We start from the raw sequence: 22,608 nt of genomic DNA, 5'->3' as shown, positions 1-22,608 counted from the left end.
ATTAAATTTTTGTCGAAAACGGACAAGGATGATATACTTCATTTTAACAGTTGCCACCCACGTCCCATGGTAGAGTCACTCCCATGAAGTAAATTATTACGAGTCTGCAGAGTAACTAGTGCATTTTTAAAAAAAAATATTACTTACATGCGTGACAAATTTCTAAACTCACTACTCTAATACCCTGTTGCAGAAACATAGAGAGAGAGATTTGGAAAGGTACCAAGATTGACTGCCCTCTCACCTAAAAATAAAGAAATAAAGTTAAAAAGGATCCCATTTGTATCTATCTACAACTATTTGAGTGACAGAATTTTACAGATTTTACTCGACGAGTGGGGCATACTGACAAACGGTTTAGGTGACAAGACCCCTGTTTTTCAAAATCCACTTAAGATGGCCTGTAGGAGAAATAAGAACATTAAAGATAGGTTAGTACACTCAGACCAAAAAGAAAGAGACACAGACTAATTTACATCTGCCAAAAACGGGAAATTTTCTGTGCTTATATTGTTGTAACTGTAACAGCCTTGTTAAAGGTAACACATTTGTAGATCTTTGTTCGGGTAAAGTGTATACAATTAAATAGATATATAAGTGTGACTCAAAATTTGTCCTATACATTATCCAATGTACATGTGGATTGATTTACATCAGGATTAATAAACATAAAATAACGATATGTCAAAAGCAGGGACCAGTTGTCAAACATTTTGTTGACTATAGACACAATGTGAGGCAGTTTATATTCAAAATTAATAATAGTACCTACCTTCAGATTTAGGGGGATCGTGAACGCCTAATAAAACAAAAGGAATCTAAATGGATACATACATTAAACTACCGTTCAAAAGTTTAGGGTCACTTAGAAATATCCTTTTTTTTTAAAGAAAAGCACAGTTTTTTTCAATGAAGATAACATTAAATTAATCAGAAATACACTCTATACATTGTTAAGGTGCTAAATGACTATTCTAGCTGCTAACGTCTGGTTTTTAATGCAATATCTACATAGGTGTATAGAGGCCCATTTCTAGCAACCATCACTCCAGTATTCTAATGGTACATTGTGTTAGAAGGCTAATGGATGATTAGAAAACACTTGAAAACCCTTGTGCAATTATGTTATCACCGCTGTAAACCATTTTGCTGTTTAGAGGAGCTATAAAACTGACCTTCCTTTGAGCTAGTTGAGAATCTGGAGCATTACATTTGTGGGTTCGATTAAACTCTCAAAATGGTTAGAAAAAGAGAGCTTTCATGTGAAACTCGACAGTCTATTCTTGTTCTTAGAAATGAAGGCTACTCCATGCGAGAAATTGCCAAGAAACTGAAGATTTCCTACAACAGTGTGTACTACTCCCTTCAGAGGACAGCACACACAGGCTCTAACCAAGTAGAAAGAGAAGTGGGAGGCCCCGCTGCACAACTGAGCAACAAGACAAGTACATTAGAGTCTCTAGTTTGAGAAATAGACGCCTCACAGGTCCTCAACTGGCAGCTTCATTAAATAGTACCCGCAAAACGCCAGTGTCAACGTCTACAGTGAAGAGGCGACTCCGGGATGCTGGCCTTCAGGGCAGAGTGGCAAAGAAAAATCCATATCTGAGACTGTCTAATAAAATGAAAAGATTAATATGGGCGAAAGCACACAGACATTGGACAGAGGAAGATTGGAAAAAAGTGTTATGGACAGACGAATCGAAATTTGAGGTGTTTGGATCACACAGAAGAACATTTGTGAGACGCAGAACAACTGAAAAGATGCTGGAAGAGTGCCTGACGCCATCTGTCAAGCATGGTGGAGGTAATTTGATGGTCTGGGGTTGCTTTGGTGCTGGTAAAGTGGGAGATTTGTACAAGGTAAAAGGCATTTTGAATAAGGAAGGCTATCACTCCATTTTGCAACGCCATGCCATATCCTGTGGACAGCGCTTGATTGGAGCCAATTTCATCCTACAACAGGACAATAACCCAAAGCACACCTCCAAATTATGCAAGAACTATTTAGGGAAGAAGCAGGCAGCTGGTATTCTATCTGTAATGGAGTGGCCAGCGCAGTCACCAGATCTCAACCCCATAGAGCTGTTGTGGGAGCAGCTTGACCGTATGGTACGCAAGAAGTGCCCATCAAGCCAATCCAACTTGTGGGAGAGCCTCCTGGAAGCATGGGGTGAAATTTCTCCCGATTACCTCAGCAAATTAACAGCTAGAATGCCAAAGGTCTGCAATGCTGTAATTGCTGCAAATGGAGCATTCTTTGACGAAAGCAACGTTTGAAGGAGAAAATTATTATTTCAAATAAAAATCATTATTTCTAACCTTGTCAATGTCTTGACTATATTTTCTAGTCATTTTGCAACTCATTTGATAAATATTTCATGGAAAACACAAAATTGTCTGGGTGACCCCAAACTTTTGAATGGTAGTGTATATATATATATATATATATATATATATATATATATTCACCCTATATTATATTCCTAAAAATAGATTTTAATATTCAATATTTGTCTTCTTTTATAGAATAAATACTGTATCCTAAAACTTGAATTTGATATAAACTCTGTGTTTTTTTTAAAGAATGTATACTGTATTAGGTGGAATGTAGATTGCGTTCACGGAGAGGAAGCAACAAATGTCCCTATTTTGCATCTAATATAAAATTGGAATGGAAGTAGAAGTGAACGGTAAAATAATTGTGACCTATGACTATAATTCTGATGAGGGAGAACGGTTTGCATACTTTTATTAAGTGCTCAATTTGGACCGAGATTTGTAAACGGGTTCTCTGAAAATGTACCCTGGAATAAAGTCTGGGGACACATTTCAGGGGCCTCCCTGGATGACCGCACGCCATCTTTCATTGATGGACGTGGTGTATTGAAAGTGGGACAATCCGAATCTAGATGGTACCAAACTATGGCCTAAGGTGATATTCTTAGAAAAATCAATGAATATCCTATAAATAACGGATGCAGGAAGGCGCGGATATCTCTGTAATCCACATGGAATTGTTTTGAGCTTGATTATTCTTATGGTAACTAATGTCCAATTGGGGACAAAACCCTCGGCTACATGTGCTAGAGAGTGACCAATAGGGATATGGCCATGAAGTAACCAATTACAACATCGGCATCTGTATGTCAGATTGATCTGTATACATTCAACAGGGTGCTGAACCACGTGACCCAAAGTGTTGAATTCGGATCATGTGCACTGACTTTGTTTACAAAAGAAGCGATCACAAAATACTTAAGAGCTGTTTGTCGGGTACGCAGTCCACCTTTCTTTAAACAGAGGATGAAAATTATTGTATATGGATATGTAATGTATTTTATATGTATTGTATGTATATATTCAGGCTGATTCCTGATGTTTTTATTGATATGTGTGTGTGTGTGTGTGTGTGTGTGTGTGTGTGCGTGTGTGTGTGTGTGTGTGTGTATATGTGTGTGTGTATGTGTGTGTGTATATATATATATGCTTGAGAAAGGCCCCATGGAGTTGGGCTGAAACGTTGCATGTGGTGATTAAAGATCCACTTCTTTCACTGATCTTGGAGTGCTGTCCTGTGTATTGGATTTAGTTTTATATATATATATATATATATATATATATATATATATATATATATATATATATATATATATATATAAAAATACACCAATAAAATCACATGATTGGATAATTAGTGATGGGATGAACCATTTTTTGATAGGTTGTGGATATACACTGTATGAATATTACATGAATATACACATGTATGAATAATACTTGTAAATCATAAACTCAATAACAGCATGCAGTGTCAATCAGCTGCTTCAAAGGCCAGCAGGATATTGTCGTGTATTAAAAGAGGCATGGACTCGCGGGACAGGGATGTAATAATGCCACTTTACAAAGCATTAGTGAGGCCTCATCTAGAATATGCAGTTCAGTTCTGGGCTCCAGTTCATAGAAAGGATGCCCTGGAGTTGGAAAAAATACAAAGAAGAGCAACGAAGCTAATAAGGGGCATGGAGAATTTAAGTTATGAGGAAAGATTGAAAGAATTAAACCTATTTAGCCTTGAAAAAAGACGACTAAGGGGGGACATGATTAACTTATATAAATATATTAATGGCACATACAAAAAATATGGTGAAATCCTGTTCCTTGTAAAACCCCCTCAAAAAACAAGGGGACACTCCCTCCGTCTGGAGAAAAAAAGGTTCAAGCTGCAGAGGCGACAAGGCTTCTTTACAGTGAGAACTGTGAATTTATGGAATAGTCTACCGCAGGAGCTGGTCACAGCAGGGACAGTAGATGGCTTTAAAAAAGGGTTAGATAATTTCCTAGAACAAAAAAATATTAGCTCCTATGTGTAGAAATTTTTCCTTCCCTTTTCCCTTCCCTTGGTTGAACTTGATGGACATGTGTCTTTTTTCAGCCGTACTAACTATGTAACTATGTAACTATGTAATATAGACTTGAGGTAGACCCAGTTACAGTTAGGTCCAGAATTATTTGGACAGTGACACAATCTTAATGATTTGGGTTCTGCATGCCACCACATTGGATTTGAAATAAAACAACTGAGATGCAAATGAAGTGTAGACTTTCAGGTTCAATTCAAGGGGTTGAATAGAAATATCCTGTGAAACGTTCAGGAATTGCAACCATTTTTCTGCACTGCCTCCTAATTTCAGGGGCTCAAAAGTAATTGGACAAATTAACATTACCATAAATAAAATGTTTTTTTAATACTTTGTAGAGAATCCTTTGCAGGCAATGACTACCTGAAGTCTGGGACCCATGGACATCACCAAACGCTGGGTTTCCTCCTTTGTGATGCTTTGCCAGGCCTTTACTGCGGCTGTCTTCAGTTTGTGGGTCTTTCTGCCTTAAGTTTTGTCTTAAGCAAGTGAAATGCAGCTCGATCGGGTTGAGATCTGTTGATTGACTTGGCCATTGCAGAATATTCCACTTCTTTGCCTAAAAAAACTCCTGGGTTGCTTTTCGCAGTATATTTTGGGTCATTGTCCATCTGTACTGTGAAGTGACGTCCAATCAACCTTGCTGCATTTGGTTGAATCTGAGCAGAAAGTAAATCCCTGAACACTTCAGAATTCATCCACCTGCTTCTGTCTTCAGTCACATCATCAATAAACACTAGCGACCTAGTGACTTTGGCAGCCATACATGCCCATGCCATCACACTGCCTCCACCATGCCATCACTTCCTCCACCATGTTTTACAGAGGATGTGGTGTGCTTCGGATCATGAGCCGTTCCAAGCCTTCTCCATACATTTTGCCTCCCATTTTGAGGCTCATTAATGGTTTGCACCTTGTGGTGAACCCTCTGTATTTGCTCTCATGAAGTCTTCTCTTTATGGTAATATCTAAATGAAGAAAAAGGAAAGAGGAGGACAACGGCGCTCCTCTAAGGTAATATTGTAAGGAATGGGGGGACAGTGAGATCAGAGAGGTGAGCTGATACACTCACCTGACAGTGTTGTGCAAGGATAGGCACAACACTACTGCTTAGCGTGGAAACAAATGTTACTGAAGATCGTTGTAGGTGTCGGCTGCCACCCGCTGCCATCCCACGGGAGAAAAATCTGTTCCCGGGGAGATCGAACGCAGGATGTGGAGAAGAAAAGTTGCAGTATTCGGGACACGGCGCCTGACAGGTAAGTGTTCAAAACAAAGTATTTTTCAGTAGATTTTATTGTAATAGATACTACGTGTTTCAGGACCGGACAGGTCCCTTCCTCAGGTTCATACAGCGATACACAAAAAGTACGCATCATTTTATGCACAGAAAAACCAGGAAAAAAAGACAAACGTTCTTTCAGAGATGGCAATTACACCTCATTTTTCAAACAGGAAGGGAGGAGTGAACTAACCCCAAAGGTCAGTATAGATCAAACAGTGATGTCAGATAATAGCTCCCCCTAATCGTATGCAGGTGAACTATATATACGCATTTGCAATGACGGGTATTTGACCTTGCTGTCACAACAGTCATACTCATAATAAATATTTACCATATTGGAAAACTACATTAACCTATACATATATATAAATATAATTATAAAATGTACATATCTATAAAAAACAAAACACAATACTGCGTGTTTGTAGTAAAAATCTGATACATTTTCGATCAGAATAAAGCAAGTGCATAAAAGCCCATCTTTGTTCAGCAACAGTGAGCAGGATAAAAACTAGCTAATTTTAATAGAAATATATAAATATAACCTGGTTCAGCACTCGGATTTGTGCTGTTATTTCTAAGGTACCATAAATGTATAACAAGTTTGTCTAAAATTAAGTTGATGATGTGTAATGCAGATAAAATAATATGTCCCAACAAAAGCGCTGTCATCCTTCGATAACATCAATGTTTGCATCATATGAGATTATATATTTTTAAAATTTTGAATGAAGGGTGCTTTAGAAAATTAGAAGAGGTCTCCTGTAGATGTTTTGTTTTTGGTTGCCCCTGGTTATACTGTATTGCTAGGTCAACCAATAATACTGGATTTTTTTATATGCTATTTCAGGCTGAGGACCCCATATAATATATATTTTATTTAACAAGTGTTCTCAAGGGTCTCATTCAGCCCATCCGGAGAGAGACTATGAAATTTATAAATCCAAAAAGATTCCCTATTTTTCATATGTGAGAATCTGTTAGTGGTCTCTATGGGGATTTGTTCTAATGGTGTGATCTTCACCTCAAAGTATCCCCCATGATGTTGATGCAGATCACTAGAGACACTATGTTTTAAAAAGTGAATATTTGTGTTGGACCTGTGCTTGTTTATTCTGGTTCTCAACATTTGTTTGGTCCTTCCTATGTATTGCAGTCTGCACGTGCATTCCAGGAGGTATACCACGAAATTAGACGCACAATTTAGGAATTGATTTATTGTAAATATTTCTCTCATTATGCTGCACTTGGGCTTTTATGCACTTGCTTTATTCTGATCGAAAATTTATCAGATTTTTACTACAAACACACAGTATTGTGTTTTGTTTTTTTATAGATATATACATTTTATAATTATATTTATATATATGTATATGTTAATGTAGTTTTCCAATATGGTAAATATTTATTATGAGTATGACTGTTGTGACGGCAAGGTCAAATACCCGTCATTGCAAATGCGTATATATAGTTCACCTGCATACGATTAGGGGGAGCTATTATCTGACATCACTGTTTGATCTATACTGACCTTTGGGGTTGGTTCACTCCTCCCTTCCTGTTTGAAAAATGAGGTGTAATTGCCATCCCAGAAAGAACGCTTGTCTTTTTTTTCCCCGCTTTTTCTGTGCATAAAATGATGCTTGCTTTTTGTGTATCGCTGTATGAACCTGAGGAAGGGACCTGTCCGGTCCTGAAACGCGTAGTATCTATTACAATAAAATCTACAGAAAAATACTTCGTTTGGAACACTTACCTGTCAGGCGCCGTGTCCCGAATACTGCAACTTTTCTTCTCCACATCCTGTGTTCTCTTTATGGTAGACTTAGATACTGATACACCTACTTCCAGGAGAGTGTTCTTCACTTGGATAGATATTGTGAAGGGGTTGTTCTTCACCATGGAAAGGATTCTGCGATCATCCACCACTGTTGTCTTTCATGGACGTCCCGGCCTTTTGGAGTTCATGAGATCACCAGTGCGCTCTTTTTTTTCAAGAATGTACCAAACTGTTGATTTGGCCACTCCTAACATTTGTGCTATTTCTCTGATAGATTTCTTCATTATTTTTTTTTCAGCCTAACGATGGTCTGTTTCACTTGCATTGAGAGCTTATTTGATGTTGTGGGTTCACAGCAACAACTTCCAAATGCAAATACCACACCTGGAATCAACTCCAGACCTTTTACCTGCTTAATTGATGATGAATTAACGAGGGAATAGCCCATGCAGCCCATTAAATAACTTTTGATATAATTGTCCAATTACCTTTGGTCCCTTGAAGAAGAGGCAGCTACATATTAAAGAGCTGTAATTCCTAAACCCTTCTTCAAATTAGGATGTGAATACCCTCAAATTAAATCTGAGAGTCTGCATTTTAAGCCCATATTGATTATATAACTGTATTTTAAATATGTTTTGGTAAACAGCTAAAATGCCAAAACTTGTGTCACTTTCCAAATAATTCTGTACCTAACTGTATATGGGGCCGAAACGTCGCCTATCTCTGTATACACAGGTTGGCATGAATAAGTCATATTTGACTTAGGGAGATGCTGTTATTCACTCTGTAAGATGTCTGTAGAATTGGGAGGGAGCCATCAGATTGGACGACTTTAAACCGCAGTCTGGCGAAGGGGTTGCTGTTTCCACTTTGTACTTTGTTAAACTATGAAACCAGGGACAGGAACATGTGCCATACAGAGGTTTCCCCTTAATCAGATGCCTTGGCAGCACAGTTATTGTGCTTTGTTGACAACCATGCTTTCTTCATACAAATGTAGCCGAGTTCATCTGGACTCTGATAACTTGCTGCAGCGTGATATCACACAACAAAAGCCATTGAAAAAGTAAAGTAAAAGTTTTCTGACGCTGTGTATATAATGCGTTAAAAGTCAAGATAAAGATGGCTACATCTGTACATGAACGTTTCCTGCTGTGTGCTAGAGTACATATGAGTTGTACATATAAGCCTTTCAACAGAAAAGGATTGGACAATCACACCAAAACGACAAGCCTACGAGAGGACATACTAAGGCCAAGTTCACACAGACTTTTTTGCAGGCAGAAAAAATCTGCCTCAGAATTCCTTCAGGAAATTTGAGGCAGATTTTGAACTGCCTGTGTTTTTTTTCTACGGTTTACGTGGCCTTCTTCTTGCAGCCTTTTTCACTCACGGCCATTAAAGCTAATGCAAAGACCGCTGGCAAAAAAAAAACGCAGCGAAAAGTGGTCGGAAACGAGCGCCACAGGTTTCTTCTGCCCCCATTGATTTCATTGGGAGGTCAGGGACAAGAAAGGGCATGCCGCTTTTTTTCCAGCAAGGGGCCAAAAGCCGCCTGGGAGAAAAGACGCTTCTGCCTCCCATTGAAATCAATAGGGGGCGATTTTGAACGTTTTTGGCGCTGATTCCAACATGGTTTCCGTGTCAAAATCAGAGCCAAAAAACTCTGCTTGAACAGGGCTTAAAGCTGTGGAATATGTTTGCGCTATTTACTTATATATACAGTATATATTTATATATTTGTATGTAACTTAATCAAATAAATAATAGTAAACTTTCACTGCCTCACAAGTTTATTTGAGAGGATATAAAAGCTCTAAACAAGATCATACAAGAACAGATATCTGCTTATGTTTTTGTGTTCTTTTTTATATGTTTTTATGACTTTCATTTAGAATATATCAAGACAAATGCAGGTTTCATCCACATGAATCTCTTCATCTCTCGTAGATCGAATTCCTGTCCCAAGTGTTCCTGTCGGTAATCACCTCCATCGCTCTACAGAGGATCTGAGAATGAGGCAGAATTCGAGCTATGGACGGCTGCGTAGGTCTCCTCTTGTATTATGTTTTCCATGTTGTGTATGTAATGTATGGGGTAATGTTCTGGATAAAGCACATGTTAAACCACTGAGAGTCTCCTAGAGCACAGTGCTGTAATAAAACACAAAATGACATTATCATTTCCAGCAGGAATTGTGTTAACCCTTGTGATAAATGCTTCCTCTTAAATTGTTATTTTGGATGTGTTATTTAATATTTTGTTATTGTTACATTTAGTTATATTTGCCTTGAATACTTATTTTTGCATGCAATAGTTGAATGTAGTTTCAACTCATTGTAGTCAATTACAGTACATATGGATGTGTCATTCTCTTGTCTAACATTGCAACTTTTTTCTATCATAAGAAGTAATGTTTGAAACAAAATAACTTGCGAAAACTAGATGGTGTTATGCCTTTTGTATTTATTTGTGTGTTTTTACACCCTAGGTCATGCACAAAGTAGGAGTATGAATGACATCACTGAGACCCCAAGCTCTGACCAGGTATTGTGCTGACATTCATTCCTTATTTATTACAAACCTTGTAGTAATGCAATGTTCACTCCTCGGAGGTAGGGGTAGTATGTGGGGAACGTCTATATAGTTGGTCTACCGTATATGGACATTTGCCAGCTCCCAGGTTCATGGCTCAGGGACATAATTTAACTATATATATATATATATATATATATATATATATATATATATATATATATATATATATACACACCAAAAATAGAGCCCAGAAGCAGCACTCAATAGCAAAAATATGAATTTATTCACCCAACACAGCAACGTTTCACTTCCTCCATGGAAGCATTTTCATGGAGGAAGTGAAACGTTGCCGTGTTGGGTGAATAAATTAATATTTTTGCTATTGAGTGCTGCTTCTGGGCTCTATTTTTGGTATATTCATGGGGAGAACGTCACTCCTTGATATCTGAAGCTAGCACCAGCCGTTTTTGTTTTTTTACACTGTGCTGCTCCTACTATTTGCTTGATTCCGTATATATATATATATATATATATATATATATATATATATATACATACCAGTCCTTCTCAATGAATTAGAATATCATCAAAAAGATAATTTATTTATATATATATATATATATATATATATATATATATATACTGTATATATATTAATCCTTTTTAGTAAATTAAAAAGTTTATTTATTTCAGTAATTCAATTCAAAGAGTGAAACTCATATATTATATAGATTCATTACAGTGATCTATTTCCAGCATTTTTTTCTTTGAAGGTTGATGATTATGGTAACAGTTAATGAAAACCCAAAATTTAGTCACTCAGAAAATTAGAATATTATATAAGCTCAATTTCAAAAATTATTTTTAATACCAAATCGTTGGCCTACTGAAAAGCATGTACAGTATATGCACTGAATACTTGGTCGGGGCTCCTATTGCATGAATTACTGCATCAATGCGGTGTGGCATGGAGGCGATCAGCCTGTGGCACTGCTGAGGTCCCCCTCCCCCCATTTTTGATAACCAGCCAGATACAACACAGCAGCAGCAGGCTAGCATTACCACGGTGGGAAGCGCCACTGTGTTTGGCCTTTCCCAGCCTAATAATACCAGCCTGCGGCCGCCCCAGTGCCCGACCATCACTACAGATGGTCGGGTATTGGATCGTACCCGGCTCTTCCCGGTACCCCTGGTGGCGGTGGATACCAGAGTAATAACGGGGTTAGTGTTAGCCTCTGCACCGGCTAACACTAAGCCCCGCCTTAGAAATGGACACTGTCAATCAGCCAGCAGCTATTAATAAGGCAGTAGTAATAAAGTTGAAAAAAAAATACAAAGACATAGAAAAAACAGGTTTATTGAAGTAAAAAAAAACACAAAACCCTCATTAACCATTTTATTGATGATAAAAAAAAAAAAACGTCATCAAAGTAGTCCTCAATCCAACGTAGTCCAACGACCGAACCTTTAAAAAAAACACAAACACTAAAAAAAACATTAGTAAGGGCCTGTTCACATCACTGCTGCCCTTGCGTTTGAGGTTTCATCAGGTAACCCCTCAACGGAAAGTCAAAATGAAACCTCAGCTTCCGTTTCCCTCACCATTGATCTCAATTGTGAAGGAAACGTTGCTAAAGGTTTCCGTTTGTCACCGTTGTGACAGTGTTCCGTTGTTTTGATAGAATCAATAGCGCAATCGATTGCGCTATTGGTTGCGTCAAGAACAACGGTACCCTGTCACAACGGTGACAAACGGAAACCTTTAGCAACGTTTTCATCACCATAGACATCAATGGTGAGGGAAACGGAAGCTGAGGTTTTAGTTTGCCTTTCCGTTGAGGGGTTAACCCGACAGAAACCTCAGACGGAACCCTTCAACGGAAGGGCAACACTGATGGGAACACAGCCTAACACATATGGTAGGCTTAGATACTGGGCCCATGTGCATGTGCGATACTGTTTGTTGGACCCTGTATCTAAGGCTACGGTAGGCTTAGATACAGGGTCCAGCAGACAGTAATCTTATACAGTATAGGATTACTGTCTGCTGGGCCCTGTATCTAAGTCTACCACATGGAAGGCTTAAAGGGGGTTGTCCAGTCCCTAAACTTTGATGGCCTATCAAAGGCCATCAATAGCTGATGGGTCAGGGTCCGACTCCCGGGACCCCCTACAATTAGCTGTTTTGAAGGGGGTGCAGCGCTCGTACGAGCGCTGCTTCCCCTTAGTTTTCCTTACTTGCTCACACTGTGAATCGCTGACACGTCTGTGTTGGCGATTCACAGTTTGAGACAGTGACCGGAATGAAGGGGAAGTAGCGTTAGTACGAGCGCTGCACCCCTTCAAAACAGCTGATTGGCGGGGTCCTGGGGGTCGGACCCCGACCTATCAGCTCCAGCAGACAGTGGTATTAAACTTGCCCTCCTCTTCAGCTGCAGCGGAGGTCATGACTCCATCCGGGGTTGGGATGTTGTGCGCAGCGCATAGCATTGTAACGTCATGCGCTCCGGAAGGAGGAATATTAGTACCGTCAGTTACTATAGTAATGGAGGCCGATGTAGTTTATTACACAGGCCCCAGTTACTATAGTAACTTTTCATTGATATGGTGCAGGGGGCCGCGGTCCCCCCAGGCTTCGGGGCCCGGTCGCAATTGCGACCGCTGCGACCCCTATAATTACGCCACTGACCTCTCCTCTATGCCTGTCTCTTCACTGGCTACCCATTGCCCAGTGAATTCATTTCAAAATATTAACTATGACCTACAAGGCTGTCCACAAACTGTTCCCTCCATACATCTCTGCCCAAATCTCCTAGTCCCTCCCAGCACATAATTTCTTCGAAAATCTTCTCTGCTCTCCTCTTGTCGACTTCTCCCATCATCGCCTCCAGGATTTCTCTCGTGCATCCTCCATAAGATAGAACTCCCTACCCCAACACATCAGACTTTCTCCCACCATCCAAACCTTCATAAGTAACCTGGAAACCCAACTCTACAGAAAAGCTTACAACCTGCAATAACCCTACCACAACTACACTACTGGATTTAGAGCCTCTACCCTCATCTTCTGTCTCTTTCCCCCTTCCCTCCTAGATTGTAAACCCTCGTGGGCAGGGTCCTCTCTCTTTCTGTCACTCGGTAATCTCATGTTTATTGTACTTGTTGTTTTTATTGTTTATTTCCGTTATGTATATAAATCTCTCTGTATTTCATATGTACAGTGCCCTGGAAGGCAATGGAGATAATGTACCCGGTAATGTGGTTTTCTACAGAAGCAGTTTTAGAAAGTATTAACCTTGCCTATGAATGGTTCTCAGTATGTAAACTACATTTACAGTATCTCTTAAAATTGTCCTTGTCCCTCTTTGTCCTTTAAGCTAAGGAATAAGTTTATGAAGAAAATTCCCAGCAATGCAGAAGCTTCTAATGTTTTGATTGGAGAAGTAGACTTCTTAGACAAACCATTTGTAGCATTTGTACGACTGGTCCAGTCTATAATGCTTGGAGGCGTCACAGAGGTCCCGGTGCCCACCAGGTAATGGCTTAGATTTCTTTCTATTGTATAATATTTCTCATAAAAGAAAAATAAAATGCTACACTCCAGTTGTCAAGATCTAGAGACTATAAAAAGAAAGACACGAGCAGCAGAAGCTCCGATTCAGGAACATGTGTCAACAGTGTTGTTTTTATGACACCTGAATCTGGAACATATTTTGAATATGTCGTACGAAAATTATAAATTTGGTGCGGGAAATCCTGTAGGACAGTTAGTTAGCCTACTGTAAAGCATCTAAAGGAGACCAGTACTTATTGGGTACCTGGCCTATTGACAGGTATACTGACAGCACCAGGCCCCCCTTAACATGTATGACCTTCAGGCCTTATGCACACAACAGAGCCGCGTGCAGAGAGGATGTCAGGAGGCACAGAGTGCCTGCAGCTCAGTATTATGAAGCAATAGGCACTTTGTGTTTTACTGTATGGCTCCATATTAAATATATTCTCCCCTAGAAGCATTGATTTTATTTTCTTTATGTTATGTTCATACAGAATCCAACAGAAAATTTCTCCATATAAAATCAGCATTATAGGGAAGGTCATTAGGGCACCATAGACTTCTATATATTACAGCTCCATACAACTAAGAATTGGTACAAAAGCCATAATACACTAGTGCACAAGGTATAATTCTCGCTAGAATTGTATCTTGTCTGTTTACATATTTTAGTTCTATATTACTATAGCACTGTAGAAAGTCCAGAGGCGCTGAAATCATTATAAATAATATATAGATATTAGAAGTCATGTCATATTTTAGGACTCAAACTATTCACAGTGACTCTTATTACCTATAGTCACACTCCTGTGTATAAGCTGCGGGAGAAAAACAAACAGAATTTAAACTGGAGTCAAATGTATTGGGAATAATGGAAGAGACAGAATGAAATATCTTAGACGGGAAGATCTATTTTTGGAAAATGTCTTATTACAAGAGCCTGAAGTTTAGCGCTCAGTGTTTTAGATTTCCGTTGCACTTACTATATATATGTGGACTAGACTGATAAAGTTTTAAAAAAGGAATATGGAAATGTTAGTTTTTGTACTAGATACAGATGAATATCTCTTATTTATAATAATGAAGATCTGTATATACTCTCAAGCCAAAAGTATGTGGACCATCACACCAATATAAGCTTGTTGGCCATACCATTCCAAAACCATGGGAGTTAATATAGAGTACTGCCCCTTTTTGTGGCTATAACAGCCTCCCCTCTACTGGTAAGGCTTCCCGCTAAATTTTGGAGTGTGTCTGTGGGAATTTTTCATCCAGAAGTGCATTTGTGAGGTTTGGCACTGATGTTGGAAGAAAAGTTCTGGCTCGAAATCTGCCTTCCAATTCATCCCAAAGTTGTTCAGTGGAGTTGAGATCAGGGTTCTCTGAAGGCCACTCCCGTTCCTCCACACCAATCTCGTCATACCATGTCATTATGGACCTTCTTTGTGCACTGGGGCACAGTCGTGCTGGAATAGAAAAGGGCCATCCCCAAACTGTTACCACAAAGCTGAAAGCATACAGTTATCCAACATGTCCTTACTGAAGCATTAACATTTTCCTTCACTGGAACAAAAAATGTCGAAGCACAAACACTGAAAAATAGCCAAGACCATTATCCCTCCTCCAAGTAGCATTCACCTGTCATCCATCAAACCCAGATTCGTCCATTAGACTGCCAGATAGTGAAATGTGACTCATGACTACAGAGAACACGTTTCCACTACTCCAGAGTCCAGTGGTGGCATGCTTTTCACCACTCCAGCTGACCCTTTCAGGGTGATCTTAGGCTTGTGTGCAGCTAGTCAACCACGGAAACCCATTTAATGAAGCTCTTGATGCACAGTTCTTCAGCTGATGTCACCTCCAGAGGCAGTTTGGATCTCTGTAGCGAGTGATACAACAACTGAGGCTAGATGATTATTACATACCACACGCCTCAGCACTCGGCGGCTCCACTCTGTGAGTATATGTGGTCTACAGTTTCATGTGGTTGTTACTCCTAGACACTTCCACTTCACAATAATAGCGCTTACATTTGACCAGGATGAATCTAGCAGATCAGAGGTTTTACAAACTTACTTGTGGCAAAGTTGGCATCCTACTGTATGACAGTGCCATGTTTAAAGTCACTGAGCTTTTAAGTAGAACCCATACTACTACCAATAGTTTTCTTTGGAGATTGCATGGCTGTGTGCTTGATGTTATGCACCTGTTTGCAATGGGTATGGCTGAAAGACCTGAACTCAATAATTAGGATGGGTGTCCACATACATTGGCTATATTGTGTACATATGATATATACAGCGTTTATTCCTATTATGAACTACAGGTATATTATTTATTTTCCCTATTAGGTTCCTATTTATTTTACTGGGTCCAATGGGTAAAGTCAAGTCCTACATTGAAATTGGTAGAGCAATTGCAACCTTAATGGTGGATGACGTAAGTGATAATTATTCAATAATACACGTCAATTTCTGTGTTGACATGTCTGTATGTAATATTGGTATAAACATCCCATGTCAGAACCTAACTATTATATAGAGATGAGCAGCACTACATAGGTACTGCTTAACGGTTCCAGCAGAACAAGTCTGTCACAGTCTGCTTTTGTATAAAGTTCCATCCCCTGTGCCAAACACATGACTGACATGTAATGTTCCCCCTTTCTATAAAAAAAAAGAGGTTCTTCAGCAACTGTGGTGTATATATAACTAAAGTACCTCGGCTGCTGTAGAACAACATAATACACACTTTAAGTGCTGTGTCACATCAATCAATAGTAGACAGAAATGTTCCCCTTACTCTTCAAAAAGAGGTTCTGCAACAGCTAAGGTGTGTATTATAAGGAGTAATTTACCCCTACTATAGATTTGAAAGAATATTAGAAATCACCTCAGATTTCCATGACTTGTATAAATGCAGTCGTTCTGCAGCCTTGTTTTTTTTGTATGGTCATGGAACTTTTTGGTGGCTATTATTCTTTATAATTTACAGTAGGAGGTCTATTATACCATATATAAAGCGAGGGATTTTCATCCACCCATAAACTATTACAGACTATAAAATGTTAATGTCACCATGTCTAAAGTGTCGAATTGATGTCGGATGATGCTGCAGGAGTTTCATGGAGCCTCACCTGTACAAAAGGTCTGCCGAAGTTACAGTTGAACTCAAGCCCTGGAGCTTCAAGAAGTTAAGTTTAGAAAACCTGTTTCCATACACCCTAATAGGGAATAAGTTCCCCAACTCTTGGCCATAGTGAAGATCGGTTACAAAGAGCATCTCTCGCTCTGGTGGACCTGTCCTGCATTACACAGATAACCCATTGATATGAATGTGCGCTGTGTAATACTTAATTTCCCCTGTTGTGGCGCTGCAGGGAACTTAAACGCTAACTGCCAGATTCCTCTACAGATTACAGATGATCAATTGGGGACCAAGCAGGGGTCACTTTGTGATTTGCTTATTGTCAAGGGACCCTTCTAACATGTGGGGATTGTCCAAAATAGAGAACCCCTTCCCGATGCATGAACGGGGGTGGGGTGATGTTTGGAGCGGGCTCACGCGCTATACACCGCAGCTGTGTATTACAGTTGACATGCTGCTCCAATGGCTAGGAACAGCGATTGTGCTGTTCCTGACCGTTTAACCAGTTAAATCCCACGGTCAATAGCGACCGCGGAATTTAAACCGTTAGAAGGAGGGGCGGCCCCCTCCGACAGCCCAAAGTCCCCCCCCCCACAGCGCGATTGTGGAGCGTCGATGGTTGTCATGGCAGCTCGGGGGCCTTATAAAGGCCACCAGGTCTGCCTTCTGTCTAACAATCGCTGGTTCAAGTCCCCTAGGGGGACTAATAAAATGTGTCAAAAAAAGTTAAATACATTTTTCAGAAGTGTCAAAAAAAATACAAAAATAGTAAAAAAAAAACTAAAATATTTCCCCAAGCACAATGTAAAAAAAAAAAAAATTTGTATCGTCGTGTTCGTAAAAGTCAGAACTATTACAATATACCATTATTTAACTCGCACGGTGAGCGGCGTATAAAAAATTAAATATGAAATCTCCCAAATCTTAGTTTTTTATACACCTTAGCGCTAAAAAAAATGAAATAAAAAGTGATCAAAAAACGTACGTACCAAAAAATGATGCCAATAAAACCTACTACTGGTCCCGCAAAAAATAAGCCCTCATACCACTCAATCGATGAAAAAATTCAAAAGTTATGGCTCTCAGAATGTGGTGAAACAGAACAATTATTTTTTAACAAATAGATTTTTCTTTGTAAAAGTAGTAAAATATTAAAAAAACTATATAAATTTGGTATCACCGTAATTGTAATGAGACGCAGAATCAAGTTAAGTTGTCGTTTTTACCGCACAGTGAAAGCCGTAAAAACAAAACCCAAAAAGCAATGGAAGAATTTAGTTTTTTTCCAATTCTACCTCACAAATAATTTTTTTCCCGTTTCCCAGTACATTATATGGTACTTTAAATTGTGCCAATTGAAACTACAGCTCCTCCCGCTAAAAAATAAGCTCTCACACCACTCTATTGACGGAAAAATAAAAATGTTATGCCTCTTGGAAGGCGGGGAGTGAAAAACGAAAACCGAAAAAACTAAAAATGGCTGGGTCATTAAGGGGTTAAGTAAGCCCAAAAAGTCCCTCTGCCCCATATAAGGCGACCAGTAACATAAATTACACATGATAATTGGCGGTCCCTGTTACATATTTTGTATTGGGACCCAGGAACTTCAAGTTATGCCTCTGCAAGTTAGGGTTTGGCATCAGAGGGTTTTCCAGACCGCCCTGCCTCCCCTGCAGCGTGTTCCAACAGCAGTTCTAAACATCGGACGTTAAAGCTGCTGTCACTGGAGCTACAGTTTAAGAATCTTAAAGAGGCTCTGTCACCACATTATAAGTGCCGTATCTCCTACATAAGGAGATCGGCGCTACAATGTAGGTGACATCAGTGCTTTTTATTTTAAAAAAAACTATGTATTTTTACCACTTTATTAGCGTTTTTAGATTTATTTCTAATGAGTTGCTTAATGCCCAAGTGGGCGTATTTTTACTTTAAACCAAGTGGGCGTTGTACAGGGGAGTGTATGACGCTGACCAACCAGCATCATGCACTCCTCTCCATTCATTTACACAGCGCATAGGGATCCTGCTAGATCCTTATGTGCTGTCTTCTACTAACACATTAACAATACTGAAGTGTTTAGACAGTGAATAGACATTCCACGGGATGTCTATTCACAATCTTTGCACTTCGTTACTGTTTCTATGGTAGTTACAGCAGAGGAAGCGTGATCTCGTTGTAACCTGTCATTTACCGCGTAATATCGCGAGATTACGCGTCCTCTGCTGTAACTACCACAGACAGAGTAACGAAGTGCAGAGATTGTGAATAGACATTCCGTGGAATGTCTATTCACTGTCTAAACACTTCAGTATTGTTAATGTGTAAGTATAAGACAGCACATAAGGATCTGGCAGGATCCCTATGCGCTGAGTAAATGAATGGAGAGGAGTGCAGGACGCTGATTGGTCAGCGTCATACACTCCCCTGTACAACGCCCACTTGGTCTAAAGTAAAAATACGCCCACTTGGGCATTAAGCAACTCATTAGCAGAAATCTAAAATCGCTAATAAAATGGTAAAAATAGATTGTTTTATTAAATAAAAAGCACTGCTGTCACCTACATTATAGCGCCCATCTCCTTATGTAGGTGATAGGCCACTTATAATGTGGTGACAGAGCCTCTTTAAATATGTTATTTCTTTGAAAATTAATATATTACATAGCCAACTGCTTCATGATTTAATACGGTCAATAGACTATTTTAAGAATTTTTTATTACATTTTACATTATCATGTGTATCCAACTTTAAAGAACAATGAAAAATAATACCATAATTTGTTTTTGTGGAATAATATTGGTGTCTATACCTTCCACTCTATTCTTTCTTAATTAGATTATGATTACTTAAAGGCTATGTAAATTTTTTTAAAGCAATTCGTTTTTTTTTATAAAATAGTTAGTCAGTTTGTTTGGTGCAACTTTATAAATTATTTTTATTAAAAATTCATTTTACTTTTTGAGATACAGATTCTCTGTATTCCTTGTACACAGCAGCTGTATCTAGCGCTGTTTACTGAATCCGCCAGTCCCACGGACCTGCCGCTTTCAGTGTCATCGGTTCCTGCGTGTCTCTGACACGCATGATCCACCTGTAAACTATCACATCTAAGGTCACAACATACATGTGATAGTTTACAAGTGATGTGATAGTTTACATGTGGATCCTGCGTGTTAGAGACACTCAGGACCCGCTGAAACTGAACCCGTCAGGTTCCCGGGGACTGACAGATTCAGTGAATAGCACTAGATACAGCTGCTCTGTATAGAGAATACAGAGCAGCTGTATCTCAAAAAGTAAAACTATTTTTTATTAAAAACGATCTATAAAGTTGCACCAAACACACTGGCTAATCTTTTTTATTAAAAAAAAATGTGCCTTCCAAAGGTGTACATAGCTTTTGAGAAGATCCATTTCTAGGACCCTATGAAAATGGAGCTGCCAAAATGGAGCACGTGTTATATTTGACTAATGTGATAAACTGTATGAGGTGCAAGCAAATATTTCCAACACCTCCGGTCTCCTTGTGTCTGTAAAGCACAAACCTAGTGTTAGTATCGATTCGTGATTATAAACAACCGTCTTTCTATTGCTGTGTATACCACCTCTTGGCATATAGTAGTAGCTGCAGAGTACCAGGCCACCCTATCACCAACTCACAGATGTGTCGGATTAAACTATGTGGCCTTGCGCCTTTTGTTACAGACTATGTAACGCTACTGACAGTCATAATACTTGGTTACCAGTACATAGGGGCACAACTAGCTCTATTGCAGGTTGAATGAGACTGTATCATTCTACAATGTCTTAAAAAAATAATATACAATGTTTTAGCTGTTCAGTGATGTCGCTTACAAAGCAAAAGATCGTGAGGATCTGATTGCAGGAATAGATGAGTTCTTGGATGAAGTCATTGTCCTTCCACCTGGAGAATGGGATCCTACCATCAGAATAGAGCCTCCTAAAAAGATCCCTTCTGCAGATCAGAGGTAGGTATATACAAGGTATATGCAACAATTACTGTATATAAATGTATCATTTCCAGAGCTAAAGCTGGAGGACAAAGTGTTTGTTCCTTGGTTCAAGCAAAGGTTTTCACCAATGGTACATGATTTGTAAAGGTCTACAAACATTTTTTTGTCTTCTGCAGAAAATCCGTCTTCTCTGTGAATGAGGCTGGACAAATGAATGGATCGGCTGGAGGAGGAGGAGGTGGAAGCGGTGGAGGTGGGAGTGAAGATGGAGAGATGCCTGGTCCACATGAGATTGGAGAGGAACTTTCATGGACTGGCAGGTGTGGACAGGATAAATGTCATTCAAATCATGGTCTATGCATAGCTAACCCCCTTCAGAGCAATTTCTAGTCTTAAATATAAATCCAATAAACCCTACATTTCAGACATTCTTACATTTTAAACTTTTAATGTGAGTGTTATGCAATTGTATTGTTTTAAAGTAAATGTCCACCTTTAAATACCATTTTGTTTTGTTTTTTATCTAAATATGTCAAAAATTCTGAAGGAATTAGTTTTTTAATATATAATTATAGTCAGGGTCGGCCTTAGGTGTGTGTGTGACCTGTGCTATTGCACAGGGTTAATTACTCCCGCAGGTGGAAGGGGGCGCTGCACTGGCTCCCTTCCCCTGCTTGTGTTTCAGAAGTGCCCAGGCCCGGCGACTCAGCAGCTGCCTTTCCGCCTGGGTGCTTCTTTTCTCAGTGGCGTCGCTACCACTGTAGCAGCCATAGCGTCTGCTAGCGGCGACAGCGGGCAAGGTGGCGTCGCTAGCAGCCGCTGTGGCTGCTACAGCGGCAGCGACGCCACATTCAATAGTATCTCCGTCCTTAGGATGCAAATACTATTGAACACTATAGCAGAGTAGAGTGGTATCTCCCTGCTCTGCTATCTACTAGCGCCACTGTAGCTCCCTGAAGGAGCAGAATCCCTGTGTGGCCGGGGATTCCGCTCCTGGACGGAGCGCTTGATGTCTCTGTCCATAAATGGACAGTGATATCAGGAGCAGCTCCTAAAGCAGAATCCCCATCCATAGCGTTCCACTCCAGGAGAAGCCCCTGACATCACTGTCCATAAATGGACAGAGACATGAAGCACTCCATCCAGTAGCAGAATCACTGGCCACAGGGGGATCCCGCTCCTCCAGGGTGCTACAGTGGTGCTATCTACAGGAAGGGGTTTGTTATCTACAAGGGGGCTTTGTGGCACTACCTACAAGGGGGTGTCTGGCACTACCTACAAGGGGGATGTGTGGCACTACCTACAAGGGGGTTGTGTGGCACTACCTATAAGGGGGCTGTGGGGCACTACCTACAAGGGGGCTGAGGGGCACTACCTACAAGGGGCTGTGTGGCTCTAGTTACAAGGGGCTGTGTGGCACTATATACAGAGGGCTGTGTGGCACCATCTACAGGGGACATCTGTGAGTGGGGGGCTGATGGGGGGCACTGTCTACAAGGGGATGTGGGGTGCTGTATGGCACTGTCTACATGGGAGAGGTCGGTCTCTGTATGGCACTGTCTACATGGGGGAGGTGGGGGATTATGGCACTTTCTACAGGGACTAGGTGGGGGATTATGGCACTGTCTACAAGGAGGCTGTATGGCACAATCTACAGGGGGCACTATCTACAAGGAGGGGCTGTGTGTGGCAGCCAGAGGAGGGGGGCATTATACTGTGTGGAGGCCACTAAGCGGACATTACACTGTGTAGGGGCACTACAGGGGGAAATATACTCTGTGTGGCACTTAGGGGGCATAAAACTGTGTGCGCACAATTATAGGAGAAAATACTGTGTCCTTGAAGGGGTTATAATATATTATTAAATATTATAATGTATGGGGGGCACTAAAGGGGCATAA

General features: G+C 40.0%; 1 protein-coding gene across 1 annotated transcript in view; it reads left to right on the top strand.

Annotated features, from left to right (window-relative positions):
• SLC4A5 (solute carrier family 4 member 5) overlaps positions 1-22,608 on the top strand; it is a 135,742-nt gene that overhangs the window by 49,340 nt on the left and 63,794 nt on the right. Inside the window, exons 6-11 of the mRNA XM_075858486.1 lie at positions 9,440-9,535; positions 9,981-10,036; positions 13,405-13,562; positions 15,938-16,025; positions 20,568-20,722; positions 20,884-21,027. Of these exons, the coding sequence (XP_075714601.1) occupies positions 9,440-9,535; positions 9,981-10,036; positions 13,405-13,562; positions 15,938-16,025; positions 20,568-20,722; positions 20,884-21,027 (697 nt within the window). The remainder of the gene's footprint in view (positions 1-9,439; positions 9,536-9,980; positions 10,037-13,404; positions 13,563-15,937; positions 16,026-20,567; positions 20,723-20,883; positions 21,028-22,608) is intronic.

This window comes from Rhinoderma darwinii, chromosome 3 (genome assembly GCF_050947455.1).
Source record: "Rhinoderma darwinii isolate aRhiDar2 chromosome 3, aRhiDar2.hap1, whole genome shotgun sequence".
In the NCBI taxonomy this organism is placed as follows: domain Eukaryota; kingdom Metazoa; phylum Chordata; class Amphibia; order Anura; family Rhinodermatidae; genus Rhinoderma; species Rhinoderma darwinii.
Note: the sequence above shows the minus strand (reverse complement) of the source record. Positions and strands in the feature narration are given on the sequence as shown.